The sequence below is a fragment of the Bubalus kerabau genome, chromosome 6, assembly GCF_029407905.1.
Source record: "Bubalus kerabau isolate K-KA32 ecotype Philippines breed swamp buffalo chromosome 6, PCC_UOA_SB_1v2, whole genome shotgun sequence".
Lineage (NCBI taxonomy): Eukaryota > Metazoa > Chordata > Mammalia > Artiodactyla > Bovidae > Bubalus > Bubalus kerabau.
In genome coordinates, this window is record NC_073629.1 from 109,450,032 (window position 1) to 109,465,187 (window position 15,156).

The 15,156-nt window shown below is 55.2% G+C and overlaps 1 protein-coding gene across 1 annotated transcript in view; it reads left to right on the plus strand.

Annotated features, from left to right (window-relative positions):
• Nucleotides 1-4,879: 4,879 nt before the first annotated feature.
• The window catches only part of GRIK3 (glutamate ionotropic receptor kainate type subunit 3), a 253,335-nt gene continuing 243,058 nt past the window's right edge, over nt 4,880-15,156 (plus strand). Inside the window, exon 1 of the mRNA XM_055586371.1 lies at nt 4,880-5,414. Within this exon, the coding sequence (XP_055442346.1) occupies nt 5,300-5,414 (115 nt within the window). The 5' untranslated portion in view covers nt 4,880-5,299. The remainder of the gene's footprint in view (nt 5,415-15,156) is intronic.

Below are 15,156 nucleotides of genomic sequence, written 5' to 3' on the forward strand. Positions count from 1 at the left end.
TGACTGTATGAATGTCTAGTGGTGACCAAGGGATCTCACGCATAGATTAATTAGGGAATGACTGAGTGACTCTCCTCCCCACCTTTGGTAACGGGGCCTGGAAGGGGATGGTTTCTGATGGGCAATTCTCCTCTCCTCCTCTCCCGCTGTGCAGCAGAATCCCCCCTCAGCTTTGGAACCACTTGGAGACTGTTCCATTATGCATAGATACAAACAGGATTGCCTTAGCATTTACTTCGCCCCCAGAACTGCACCCAAACTATTGAAATGCAGGTGTCAGGAAAATAACAGATCTCTGGTGGCTTGCTTACCTGTCCCCCTGACTGCTGAGAAATAACTCGCAGCAGCAGGTTAAACTGACAATAAACATAGGAATTGACTTCAGTGGGAATGAACTTGCTTGACTGTTGACAAAAATTTAAGGTGATGCAACTGTCACAGGGCTTGCTGCTTGCTCAGATGGCAGCTGGCCGCTCTGTGCTTTTTCCTTCTCGGAGCAGGGACAAAGGACCCAGGATGACAAAAGGGTGCCCATCCCTGAACCAAAAGGCAGGTCACAGCATCTTGAGAAGCGCTGAGGCTTAGCTCTGGAAGTTGGCACAGGTGGACTTTGCCGAGGAGAGGATGCTGTTAAGTGAAGAGTGGGGATGAGGAAGGCCTCCCCTTCCTCCTGCCTCCCATTCAGGAAGGTGACAAAGATCAGGCGAGGGCTGGCAGCTTTCTGTCCTGGCCACCCTCCAGGTTGAGATGGGGGTGAGGTTAATTTCTCCCCGCATTCTCATCAGGGCTCCCTGAACACGCACCAGGCTAGTGGCTGCCACTTTAGAGAGTGGCCAGAGTCTGCCTGCAGCCTGCCCACCGGGCAGTCTGAAGGGAGATGAAGGTAGGCAGGCTTCGGCAGAGGGCACTCACGTCCTAGGAATCTGCACTCAGCAACCACACGCCTGTGTTCCATGGTTTCCTGGGGAAGCGGAGATCATGAATCTCGGTAACTCGAGCCCAGGGCCCCATCACTCACCGTGATTGTGGGGGGATTGAGAGCTGGAGTGGATCAGTCTAAACAAAACATGCACACAGGGGACTCTTCCAATGGGCCCGCTTGGCCATCACTGGGGGAGCCCTCCCGCCGCTGGGGGGAAGCAGGGGAGGCGCTCGGGAGGGGCCCTGCAGCTTAGGGTTTCCTCGTCCCCCATCCCCACCTGTGAGCCGGTGGGAGACATGAATCTTGCTGGCAGCAACTTGGGCCAGCTCAGCCGTTTTCAGGGATGTTAATGAAATGCAGGAGCACTTGTCCTTTCAGACAGCGGCCCCTTTTATTTTGGAATGAAAAGCTGCATTAGTCTGAATGAGGTTGGGAGGCCTCATAAATCCGCTCTGCCTGCCTCGTGGGGGAGCGAGGAGCGGAGGCCTGGCTGGTGGGATAGACTTGTTTACCAACAATTCAAGAAGCCAGGATTGGTGGCTCCCAATCCCCGGAGATGCCGCTTGAGATCATGCCAGCCTTGGTGCCTGCTGGTGGCAAGGCAGCCGGGAGAGGTGCACGACGGCAGAGACAGGGGGCTGCAGGTTCCTCCCGACGCGTGCTGGGGACAGTGGAGCTCCCCAGTTTGCTCAACTGAAGGACTCAAATCCTAGTCCCTCCTCAGCCTTTCTATAAGCAGCCAGAAGCCTAGTAGGTCTGCATAGGCGGTGATGAAGGTCCTCTGCTAGAGCCTGTCCCCTGCTCGGTCCAGGCGGGACAGGACAAGGGTCAGGCCTGCAAGCTTAGGATAGAGATGGGCCCCGGTGGGGGTCCTGGCTCCCCACCCACAAAGCCTGGCAGTGATGGCCAATACAATTAGAGGGAGGGAAGAAATTAGGAGTGAGGAGGAAGGAAGGGAAAGAGGGAGATTGGGAGGGGACGAGGGGAGGGGCAGGAGAAGGGTCACACACTAGCTGTGTGACATTGGACCTCCCCGACTTCTCTGAGGCTCGGAGTCTTCAACAGAAAAATGCAAAAATCAACCAGATCCTATCACAGAGGGCTGGGAGATGGTTAGACGAATGATGCACAGAAGGGTCGCTGAGTGGTACATCGTCTGGAACACAGAGAACATGTAATAAATACTAGCGGTCATTATTATCATTGCTGTTGTTTTTGTTGTAGTACATCCCAACCTCCCCTGACTGAGAGGGAGCTGGCTGCTGTCAGTTTGGGGAGACCTCTGCGTAACAAAATGGCTTGCAGCTAGGTCCAGAATAAGGCCTGGTCCCCCTCTGGGGGCAGCCGGCTTCCCGCTGACCCACGGTTCCAGCAGGATTTCCAGGCCCATGGACTGAGTCCCACAGCCTCTGCAGCTGGAGGCTTTTCCCAACACAGCCAACGTGGCAGCAGAGGAGAGCCTCCCTCTGCTGCGCTGGCTGACTCCCGCCCACTCTGGGATGCGGCAGGAGCAAGGCCTGGCGGATGCTGCTTCCCTGGGGGTGCTGAGGGGGCTGCAGGGCCACACCCTCGAGCCCCAGGGTCCTCAGATTGCCCCTCTGCCTTCCCCCACGTGCTTCTCCAGGGCCAATCTCTTTCTTGGGAGCTACTGCTTCTCCTCCTCCTGCTCCTCACCCTTCATCCCTCTGTCACCACTGGCCTTTCCCAGAGTTCTGGTCCAGGGCACATACCTACCCATTGCCTGCAGTCACACCTCTACAAGTTCCGCTCTTCAGTTTTCCAGCCAGGTCACTTGTTCCCTGCCCCTCTCATGGCAAGAGGCTGCCTGCAGGATAACCAATACAGACCTAGCATCCCAGCTCACCCCTCCTCCCCCAGCCCCTAGCCATTTCAGGGCCCAGCTGAAATTTTACCAAAAACATCCAAGGAAGATAAGTACCAAGCAGCTTGCAAAGGTTTTTGGGTTAGCTTGCCTTCTTGTTTTTTCTTTTTTCTTCTTGGACACTGTTGGCAATGCCTTTTTAGCCTTACATCCTTTGCCTTGAGTTCAGATCCTGCCATTGCCTTTTCCATTTCCCTCGCAGGGCACTGGAATTTCCTTCTTTAGTCATCAGCCAGGACTTTCTGGTTCCTTGGAACAACTAAACCAGCTGTGGAAGCTGCTAAGTGCTGGCAATGGGGTGTCTACTCTTGAAGAGGCGCCTTCAGCTTTACCCTAGAGGCTGGGGCCTTCTGCTTCCTTCTCTTGCACGTCCTCCTTGCTGGTGCCCACTGGGGCCCATAACTCTCTATCAAGAGGTGGCAGCTGCTGCTTCTCTGGCTCTGGTCTGCATGTCCTTCCCTCTGGTCCCTTGGGCCACATTTTTCAGTGGCTGCTTGGCAAACCAGCCACTCCTGCTGGAGGGTGAGGAAGGCCCAAAGTCTGGCAAAAAAAAAAAAAAAAAAAGGTAACCTTCATTTGCTGGCAGATCTTTGAGGATGTCCTCAAGACCTGCACACCTCTTTCCCTTCTGGAGAGGAAATCCTTGGGAATCTCCCTTCTTGCTCCTTCCAGGGTTGCCTCCATTTCAAGAGGGAGAGAGTACCTCCCCCGCATCCCCCAGTCATCAGGATTGGCCATGCAGTAATACTCACGTCCCCACACAATGCTTCCTATGCCTGGACAGGGAGGCAAAGAAAAGACCGGGAAATTAACAAGCCAGATAGAGCCCGACTCATAGTCTATTTGTAAGAAAATTAAAGATTTGTTTTTCAGATGTTGGGGGCCATGCTGTTACCAGACAGCTGGCAAATGGGAGAGATTGGAATGATGGAATAGATCAAATTATTTAAATGAGAAAAATAAATTCACACACAGCCTAGCCGCTGCCCGGTGACAGATTCGTTTATTTATCTACTGTATCGGCACCGCTTTGTCTCTGTCAAAAAGGTCATTAAACTCGCCTAACTGCGTATTTCGCAGCCTCCTGCTCCAGACTCGCTCCACAGCTCTTCTCTTCCCTCGACACCCAGCGCCACTTGAAAAAAAATTTATTATTGCTAATAAACAAGGTTTTTTTTTGTTTTGTTTTTTTTTTTTTTTTGTTAACCCTTTCTAGCATGCTCCCCCTCGGGTTCTGCTCCACCCCCAAGGAAAATTACAGTTTCTCTTTATTCTTTCTCAGGAGAAATGGGGAAGGGGGCCCGTCCTCCTGCAGGGTTGGAGAAGAGAGATGCGAAGTACCAGGGTGCATCTCAGCCGCCCCTCCGTATCTAAGGATTTAAGCCATCTTCCTCCGAAAACCCCGTAGTGGCTGTGCACGGTCAAGTCCGGCTTTCCACAGCAGAGGGTCTGGCTTGGGCTCTCCCACCCCCACCAGCTCCTGCAGCTCCCCTAGAGCAGCGCTGGACGATCCTCTTGGAATTTCGTCTCCCTCGAGTCCCGGGCCCAACTCTAACTCTGCTTCCACGAGGGATGGGGGTTAGGGAGGGAAACCGGTTCCTGGGTCAGTCCCCGGCCGCTGCCGTCCAGCCAGTGCCGGTTGCGTGGGAGCTGAAAGGCGCGACTCCGCCGACGGCGGGCTCCGGGTCCCTCTGCTCCCGGCGGGCGCGTCTCCTCCAGCTGGTCGGGCCGCTAGGCTGCCGCCGTCTCCCAGCTCGCGGTGCCAGCTCTCGTGCTCCACGCCCGGCTCCCGGGCTCCGTGCCCTCGTAGTCGAAGGGGACCGGGGGCCGCAGGGCGGATGGGGACGTCTGAGAAGCGAGGAGAGTCCTCGTTCTCCGGGCGTCCCCCTAAAGCGGGTCTCGGGCCCCCTTCCCCGCCCCCTGCGCAGGTGTGAGCTCGCGAGTGTACGCCTCGGCGGGTGTGAGTGTGAAATGTGTGTGCGCGGGGGAGTGCGCGGAGGGAGCGCGGGCGGCGCGGGAGGCGGGAGGCAGGGCGCGAGGGAGGGGGCTGGGAGGGAGTGTGTGCGCGCGTGCAACTCCACTCCGGGGCTTTGTGCGAGCCCGGGCGATAGCATCCGCCGCGGCTGGAGGAGGAGCGGCCGGAGACGCGCGTGCAGCCCGCCCGCCAGCGCCCGGCAGCCGGGGCAGGTGGGAGCCCGCGCGGTAGCAGAGCCGACGCGAGCCGCAGCTGAGTCCGAGCGGAGCCCGGGCGGAGCCCAGGAGCATTGCTCGCGGGCGGCCCGTGGGCGGCAGCCGGGCGGGGCGGGCGCCGGCGGGGCGGCCCCCCAGTAAGATGTGCGCGGCGCCGCGGGGCGCCCCCCACTCGCAGCGGCGCTCGGGAGCCAGGCTGCTGGGCCAGGCGGCGCCTCGGGGGCTGCTGCGCGCCCGCGCCTAGAGCTGCCGCCCCAGGGAGCCCGCCACGGCCGCGCCCCGGGCACGCTTGGCGGCGCCCAACGATGACCGCTCCCTGGCGGCGCCTCGGGAGTCTGGTTTGGGAATACTGGGCCGGGCTCCTCGTGTGCGCCTTCTGGATCCCAGACTCGCGCGGGATGCCCCACGTCATCCGGATCGGTAAGGGCTCCCGGGAGCCGAGGGTCTCCGTGCGCCCGGGCGGGGGCGGGAACGGGGGCCACTGAACGCGATCCCAAGAGATTTCCTAACGTCTCTGCGGTCTGCCGGGGCCGGGTGACCATCAGAAGCTCGACCCAGTGAGGACAAAGTTCCAAGCCGGGGTCACGGGCCTTACTTATTGGGAAGGAAGCAGCTGGGCTGCGGCGGGCGAGGGGCCCTTGGCGCACTCCTGGACCGCCAGACCTGGCGGAGTGTAGCGAAGCGTTCGGGTCCCAGCCTGAGTCGCGGGCGCATTTGCCCGCGACTGCCAGCAGGACCGGCCGCAGACCGAGGTCTGGGACCTGGCTCCTCTGCGAAGCGGGAACCCTGGGGAAGGCGCCAACTTCTCTTGTTTCTCCCCGCTTCCCGCGGGCCCCTAGCCTCGACCTGGGGCAGGGCTCGAGCGGCCGCGGCGGGGAAGCAGGGTCCGGCTTCGCCAGACGAGGACGGCCGGTCTCCTCTCCCGGTGGCCGCCCTCGGCCTCAGTGGCCCCCGTTCAGCCCCGCTGCGCGGGGCAGGGGAGGGTCGTCCCCTCCCCCGGTCGCTCCAGCCATCCATCGCGGCAGAGGCCTCTCCCCCGCCTGGGGCAGGGCAGAGCCTGACCGGCGCAAGCAGGGAAGGCGAGGAGAGGGATGCCAGCGGTTTTGTAAAGTTAGCCGAAATCCCTCAGCAGCTGGCGGCGGCTGGCGGGTCTGCGCGCGGCTCTGAGGCTCTCGCGTCTCCGCGTCTCTTCTCGCCAGGGACTCTTACTCCGGGCTTTAACTTTGTTGTGGCCGCCCCAGGCATCCCGTAGGCAGCGCTCAGGCCTGTGCGGGGAGGGAGAGTGGTGGCGGGGGAGAGGGTGGAGGGGCGCGTGTCCCAGGCCCGAGACCGCCAGGGCTGGGCCCGGCCTGGCCAGGCGGGAGCCTCGGCCACGCAGGCCCTGCGCCCGCCGCCAGACGGGAGACCTGGGCCGCCTGGGTTCGCGAGGCGCCCCCACCAGCATCTGGCTCCGGCGAGCCAGGGCCGCCTTCCTCCCCTGTGGCTCTAATCCAGGCGCGGACTCTGGGCTGCCCGCGGCGTGACCGGGTGCAGGCAACCAATATCGAGCTTGGCTTCCGTACTTGAGGTTTTCCTAGGAGGCAATCAGAAATCCCTTCTCTCTCCTCCCTGCTCTCCCCTGGATTCCAGGTCCTCTTGAACTGGACATCTGGACGAGGGTAGAACACAGTCCTCAGCTCTGCCCACGCTGGGGTCTTCCTGTTCCTGCCCAGGACCCCAGCAGGCAGATATTTGAGGCAGAGGAATCCAGGCACCCGACTCTGGGGACAGCCCTCACGACCAGGCTTAACCCTTTGCAGCCCAGACTGCTCCAGGCAAGCCAAAAACATTGTTTCTACCTCTGCACCTTTGCCTGTCCCACTGCCCGGTTTGGTCACCGTTCCAGGAGCAGGCAGCCCCTTAGTAGTGGGCCAGGACTTCCTTTATTCTGTTTGTTTGTTTGTTTTTGGGGTGTGTGTGTGTGTGTGTGTGTGTGTGTGTGTATAGGGGCCTGATTGATAGGGTGCCCTTGGGAGAAGAGAGGGGGACCCAAAAGGTGCTATGCACCCAGCCCACGCATTGCAGTTCCCTCTTCTGTGTTCCTTCCCCTGCAGGGGTGGGAGGGGCACTCTCAAAGCCCAGAGTCAGGGGGTGGTGGTCTTTGGGGGCCCAGGAAGACAAGAGCAGGTGAGGGAAGCCAGGCAAGGATGCACTGAGGAGGGGCGGGATGATGTATCCTCACCCGCTTCCTCTTACCGTGAAATTGACTTTCACCGGGGGACTCCTCACTGCCCTGAGGGGAAGCCCCAAGCTTGCCCGCCCTTTCTTGGGTTCAGCGTGTAATAATGCAATTAAGGATGGCAAAGCCCTCCTCTCTTCTAATCTTCTTCGTATTAAGCCCCAGGATTAATTAGCGTGTCGGCCCAAGCCATTTATATCCAAGAGCCCTGCCCCATTTGATTCCCAGCCCGAGGACTGGGGTGCTGTGCCAATGCCAAACGTGACCGCCGGAGCTCTGCCAGCTTGGATGGAGGATGGGTAGGCTCTGAGATCCCTGGGTTTCTCTGGAGCTCCCTGGGGAGCTGAATTTGCCTCCTTCTGAGCCCAGGCTGGAGTCTCAGCAGGAGCCAAGGGCAGTGGACGTGGTGTGTTGAGAGAGAGACACACACAGAGAACCGTGTGTTGAAACCCAAACACAACACCTTGGCTGGGCCCAATGCCCTCTCCTTTTTCTCTCTCTCTCCAGCCCTGAGATCTCAGGGCTCTGGCTGGGGCCACAGGAATTGAGGCCCTGGAAATTGGGTGTGCTGGATGGTTCTGGTTCCCAAGACGGGTGCCTGTGCTGGCTGTGTTGGGAGCCGAATCCTTCTCCAGTAGGCAGGCGTCGCCTAGCACCAGCCCAGGAGAGGGTTTTCCTGCAGGTGTGCAAGGGGCTCTCTGGACTGGGGAGCAGCGTACCCGCCCCCTCTCTTTGTGCCTTTTTGGGGGGCTTAAATTTCCTCTTAGACAAGGAGATGGATAGCTCAGCAGTGTGACAGAGTGTCCAAACAATCCGTCTTGAATAGATGAATTGCATTGCTCTGTCTTTTTGTAATTGTGTCTATCAGAGGGAGAGGTCAAGGCATTGATTGCTTGGATGGTTTGCAAGTAACAAAGGAGAGTGAGGGAGAGAGCGAGGGAGAGAGAGTAATTGGATTGTAGTCTGCAGGAAAAAAATGATCATTGATTATTTTATTTGAATATGTGGAAGATGTATTCTGTGTGTTGTTATCAAGTGTTGCTCATTGAAGATTTTCAAGACATATTGTTCAGCATTTTGTTATTATTATTATCATCGTTATTATTGTTCAGATGGATCCTAGTCTTAACTCACGGAAAGCAGCTTAATGCGTGGGTCCTTCCAGTGCTTCTGTGGCCTCATGTGGGGACCTGATTTCCTGGCTACTAGACCTAGACACTGATGCGGAGGGACCTTGGGCTGGGAACCAGGAGGCCTGGGTTTTCTACTCTGCCTTCCACCAATTTCCTGAGCCATCTTGGTCAATTCACACTCTCCCACCAACCCGGAGCCTCAGTTTCCTCATCTGTAAACTATTGAGCTGGCCATGATGCTTGGGATATTCTGTGATTTTAGGTTTCCTTTTAGTGTGGGCTGATGGGGACTGTCAATGCCTTGGTAGGTTTCATGTCTAGATCTCCCCTTGTTTTACATACATGTAGAATCGAGGGCCGCCTAGCATTTGAGAAGGGAACCAGACAGTGGTGGCGTTAGCTGGAGGGGTTCCAGCGGATGGTGGTGATCTCTAGCCAGCCGGGGGGAGGTTCAGAGCCAAATGACTGCAGAGACATAAAGCAGGTGTATGTGGCAGGGTGGAAAGTGGGCAGATCGGGCAGACTCGCGGAGCATCTACACTGGGAGCAAAACAGAGTTGCGAGACTCTGAGCCTGGACTGGGGGCGGGGAAGCCCAGCGGACGCTGTAGTCAGTCCCAGGGGCATGAGGTCCCCTCCCCAAGTCAGCCCTGTCTGCATCCCCTGTCATCAGTTCACCCAAATGGTCCTGAACGTTCATCTCCTGAGTTTCAGAGCCGCTGTGTGTAAAACAATGAGAAATTTCTCGCAGTGACTGGTGATGCGCTGAAACATCGCGGCCGTGTTGGAGCAGACAGGCACTGAATGAAGATCAATAGGGTTTCCCCCCCTGGAAGTAAATAGCTTCAGACAAGACCTGGGAGTGGCCCGAGGGGCCTTAGAAAGCATTAACTTGAGGAATTTCTGTCTCCACTTTCCAGCCCAGCTGCTCCTGTCAGCCCGGGCTTCCCTCCTTCTCGAGCTGGAGTTTATAATTTCTTCTTGATGCCTGCTTCGCACTGCGCTAAACCGTCTTTTGACGTCAGGATGATCCGGGGTTTTTAGAGGTGGCTGATGCGGGGTGAGCCAGCACAGCGTCCCGACTAGGCCCTCCCAAGGTCACTCGGGTCCCCCTGCCGCCAGCATGATAGCTGACTTCAGAAGTCCAATCCACTGCTTTCTTTTGGGCTTTGAGGAGCGACTCTTCGTTCCCACCCTTCCAAATGCAAAGCTGCTTGGTTGCTTCCTTTGTGGGGTCTGTGAGGGCCCCTGAGCCCCCGTTCCCACAGGCCCCTTGTCCTGTCCCCAGGAAACAGAGCCCACTTGGTGGGGGTCGGGGGAAGAGGCACAGATGCACTGTGGGTTCTAGGACGACCGCATCCTCAGTGGCAGGGGGTGCAAGGTCATATGCAGGGGAGGCTCAGGGCTTAGGGCTGCTTGGGATATCCATGCAGGGCAGCACCTGGCTGTGCTCCACCACTGGGACCGTTTCTGATCTGCCGAAGCCAGGCTTCCTCCAGGCTGTTACAGTCACCTGCCCCTGCCTTAGCCCCACACTGCTTCAGCCTGCACATCCCCATCCCCACCCTCCCCCTACCTGCCCCCCCCCCGCCTCCCGCCCAAGCCCCCGCCTTTTTGCTCAGGACCTTCCAGAGGGAACCGAGGGGCTCCCCAGGCCCTGCCTGGCAGCAGAGAGAACTGAAAGTCCAGAAGCAGAGCCCTCCCTTTAGGGCTGACACCCAGCAGGCCCTGGCGTGTCCTTGCCAAGGTGCTTTGATGGACAGACGGGCCAAGGGTGGGCCTGGAGCAGACGCAGACCGGCCTTGGGCTTGTTGGCTGGCAGCTCTTCTTGCAGGCGCCGATTCCCCCGCGTGAGCACCAGGGGGCAGTGTGCCTGTGCTGAGGTGGCTGCACCATCTCCTGCCTGGGACCCCACCTGGGTCTGGAACAACACACAATCGAAATATAATGGCTCTGGTTTACTGAGCACTTACTAGCTGCCAAGCACCGTGCTTTTCAAAGAATGACTAGTAGTGTGACTAGTAACTGCTTGAGACCAGTAGCTGTTGCATATTTTTTTTCCTTCGCCATCTGGTTTAGGCTTCACCAATCCTGCCTGCAGACATTGTCCTCATTTTGCAGATGAGGAAACTAAGCTTAGTGAAGTCACTTGCCCAAGATCACGTGGCCAGTAAGTGGTGAATGCAGGATAAGAACTCTCACCAGCCAGACCCCAGATCCTGCGCTTTTACTGTGTAGTCTGTGTAGTTGGAAGACAGGAGGCACTGATACTCAGGGGTGCTGAGTGTAGCGCCCCACCACTGTGCTTCTGGGTGCTGAGTGTGGCCTCAGAGTCCTGGGCTGTTAGGCTTTCTCTGGGGATGATTGCATGGGCTCTGTGACACTGAAACCTACCAGTAACTGGTGTTCAGCATCAAACTGTCCTTGTAGATGGACCAAGTGGTAGATAAGCTTTCCCGAGAGGAAAGGGATGTTTGGTCTTTCCCACCCCTTCTGCACATGCGATGTACATCCTTACATGTCTACACCCCACCTCGTCTGGGCTTCTGGACTCTGCTTAATTCTTTAATCCGAGTCCGAAATAAAGGTGGGACACTCCTTTGGGTGTGGCCAGTCCACCCACAGGAATCCCTCTGCTCTCCGGGAGCTCCAGCCTACAGTTCACCCTGGCAGCCCGCAGGCTGTCCTCAAAGACATCATCAGAGCCTTGAGGAAAGCCCAGGGCTCTGCGTTTGTGTCTCCCTCCCTGCTCTTCAGCTGGTGGCCTGGCCAGAAAAGGGGGTCAGCGAATTTGCTCTTGTCCTCCCTTCCTTCCCCACCCTGTCTCCCCTCCAACATCCTTTCCAGGCTGATAGGTTGTTTGGTCATTTTGTTTTTAAGCAAGAGTCACATTTTGACCTTCTAAATAGAGCCTGCCTTGCTGTGAGCTGAGATTGGTGGACCATCAGAGGGTAAGGTCCACTGATGCTGGACCCTGGAACATGTTGCTGTTCCATGGACACTGGGTGGGGTGCAGGGACCTGGGTGCAAGAGCTGCCCATTCCCCTTACCATGCCACCTCTGACAGAGCACAGGCAAATCCATGCTTACTCTTCTCCTGCACCATGTTCCTTCTTCCGGGGGCACAGCGAGATTGGGATGATGGTGGCTGCCGGGGACTGACCTGTTCTGGAAGTATGGGAAAATGCCCTGCTTAGAGTCCCCACAGAAATGACAGATGTGGAACAAGCACGATAGGAGGGGTCATGTTATTTTCCAGGGTCTCAGTTTCCCCATCTGTAAAATGGGATGAGACTGCTTGCTTCATAGAGTTAGACAGATGGGATATCATTTCAAAAAAGCTTGAATTCTGTTCCATTCCAAGATCAGCATTTCTTCTTGTTTTTGTTGGAGGAGAGGAGTCTAATACCAACAAACTGGGTGGGACTGGGGTCAGGGGAGTGTGGCCGCCAGGAAGCAGGATTTAAGGAGGCTCTCAAATGGTGGCCATACTCTTGGCGTGACTGACCGTGACAGTGAGCGCCTCCTTAAATTTTGTGCTCCAGATGCCTTGCTGGCCTATGCTTATTAGCACCTGTGCTTCCTCTGAAGTCCCTGTTTTCTTTGGCTTCTCTTTGTGCTCCAGAAACCAAACCTTGATTGAGTGTGATTGGGAGATCAGAGAAGACTGGACTGAGGGCAGGGGACCCGAGGACAGCAGATCATTCTGATTTTGCTTTGTTTCCCTTCAGCCACACTTCAAAGGTGCTGCACCCCAGAGCTCTCCACCCTCACCGCACTTTGGTTTATTTCCAGTTACCTCCAGAGTCCACACTACCTAACCTCCAGCCAGGCTTTCTGCTCCCCACAGAGCTTGCGTTCCCCTGTTCCTCTCCTTGTTTCCTTTGACCTTTGCAGTTTCTTCACTAATGCTCACTGACCTTGATTATAGCTATGTTTGTGGGTTTGTCTAGGGCTTTCTCTCACAGAGAAGTTCTGTGAGTCACTTAATATATCTCACTGATTCTAACATCAACTCTTCCCCTGACATTTTCACATTTCTGAAATCAGTCTGGATCTCACATCAGGTTTGAGTTTACTTGCAGGATTTTTTCTTTATTGGCACCTTTAAACATGATGGTATGTCTCAGGTTTGATGAAATATGGTGGATCTGAGCTTGAGTGGGAGTCTAAGGTGCTAGCTGTGAGACCTTGGGTGAGTCACTTCACCTCCAAGCCTCCATTTCCTCATCAACGAGGTAGATTTATTAATATTGAATTAAACCATTTTCAGCTGGTTTTGACCCATAAAAATTTCATATTGTTGAAACTCCTAGGGTCTTCACAGGGCTGTTGTGAGGATTAAAAGAAATAAAGTATATAAAGCTCTTTGCATAGGGCTTGGTGCTTAATAAATGTTAAGGAGAAAAAGATTCCCCAAGGATGGAGGCTCTGTCTCCACCCTCAGACTCTGAGCTGTGAGGTTATCTGCTTCTTATCTGCCCTCTGCCTGTGCCAACCATGTGCCTTGTGCCAACCATGTAACTAGTACCCCCTGCAGCTCAATATGTGGGTATTTGCCCATTTCTCACATACCCAGCAATGGAATGGATGTCTCCGGCAGCCTGTGATAGTTACCTGCCATGCTAGGGAGCAAAAGGGGTACTCTTCCTAGCATGCTCCTGTATGCCCAAAGCTCCCAGACACCTCCTGGCCTGTTATTTATCACACACGCAAAGCCCATGAGGTTCTGGTTCTTCCCTACATTTGCAGTGTTTTGATTGAAATGTCATTTGCACATATTCAGAGCTGGGAAGACCCTGGCTATGGGATGCCCTTGAGGGATTGGTCTGGGAGTCCTGATCAGTTCTTCTGGGATGGGGAGTCCAAGCTCGCTCCTGAAGCAAGCTGGTGAATCCTAGAGAGGATCTGTGGCTGGAGGCTGGGCCCCAGGGCATAGGCACTGCTGGTTCTGCTGGGAGACTCCAGGTAATGAAGCCATGGAGCGAATCCCACGGTGATCTTACAGATGGGAGACAATGAATGGGGTGAAGTCGGGGAGAGTGGAAGCTTCCACGCCAAATCCTTTGGTGCTATACTGAATGGGGGTTAAGGAAGACAGAGGGAAAAAGATGAGGGAGAAGGAGCTGAGACCCCAGTTTGTGTGAAGAGGGTTCCCATCCATGGGAGACAATGAAATCTTATGCTTTTAAAGGGACCGATGCAGACACGCTGTGTTGGAAGGGGGTTAAGAGTATTCTCAGAACTGCTGCAGAGATGAGCTCTTTAAATATAGGAATGAGGGAGACTTCTGCAAAGCCTTCCTGCATCTGCTTTGCAGAACTGAAATATGCTATTCCAAAAAGCCTGCCCAATTGGGCGGAAAAGCAGGAGCAGGGAGCCAGGGCCTTCCCAGGGCTCCAGGCATCACATTTCCTGTTTACAGTGAAGAATCACAGAATCCAGGCTGAAAAGAACCCCAGGGGTCAGTCTAGGCCTCTGCTTCTCCAATCTTAACATGCATCTGAGTCACCTGGAGAGCTCAATAAACTACAGACTGCTGGGTCCCACCCCCAGAGCTTCTGATTCAGTGGGTCTGGGGTGAGGCCTGAGAATTTGCATTTTAATGGATTCCCAGATGAAGCTGATGCTGCTCATCAGCCTACACTTTCAGAACCACTGTTCTAAGTCACTGGAGGACCCCTCCCCCATCCCTAGTAAGTGGATATCTAGTCTCTGATTGAATACCACCCATAACAGGAAACTCACCACTTTTTGATTGTGCTTTGTTCTTTCTCGCAAACATATTGGCCCACTCCAATCTTTGTTGCAAAATTTGCCCTAAAATTGGTTTTCCTGCAGTTCCAGGGAAGGTAGTGTGACTTACACGTCAACAGTGTAGGTTCTGAAATCCATCTGTCTTGAGTTTGAACCCTCATTCCTTCATTCCTTCCTTCCATGCTGTGTCACTTTGGGTAAGTCATTTAACTGCTCTAAGCCTCGACTTCCTCACCTGTAAAATGCGGATAGCAACAGATCTGACCTCCAGGGATCATTGTGAAAATTAACATGGCCCGAAGGAAGCTCTCTGTAGAAAGTAGAAAGTGAAGTCGTTCAGCCATGTCCGACTCTGCGACCAGTGCTCTTCTGTCCATGGGATTTTCCAGGCAAGAATACTGGGGTGGGTTGCCATTTCCATCTCCAGGGGATCTTCCTGGGTCTCCTGCACTGCAGGCAGACTCTTTACCATCTGAGCCACCAGAGAAGCAAACTCTCTATAGATTTTAGCAATCTAACATTGTGGATAAACTCACAGGGTCTGGAATCTGACAGCCTGAGTTTAAGGACTGCCTCCATCACTTCCCACCTGAGTGATCTGGGACAAATTATTTAATCTCTCATAATAATAATAGTAACACGTGCCTTACGGGGTTTTTATAAATCCTCATTTATAAGGATTAAATGAGTTAATGCACATAATGTGTTTAGACCATAGCGTTGTAAGCTCTCAATAAATGTTACCCATCATTCTTACTATTATGCTCACCCTGCCTGCCTGCATCTGGTTTGGATTTATACCCTGGTGCACAGTGCAACCCCACAGAAATGTAAAGGCATTTCTCCAGACCAACGACGCCCAGTTCTTTCAGTGTGGTGTCCAGAGCCAACCACAGTCCTGCTTATGTACCGAAAACAGTAAGCTCATCCCCTCCTTGCATCTCAGCATTGACGCAAGGTGTCTGCTTATACACCCCCAGACTATTTCAGCCTTTTCTGCAGCCATTTCACTCTGTTGATTTATACTGAGCTGGTGGTCTCATGAGATCACAAGG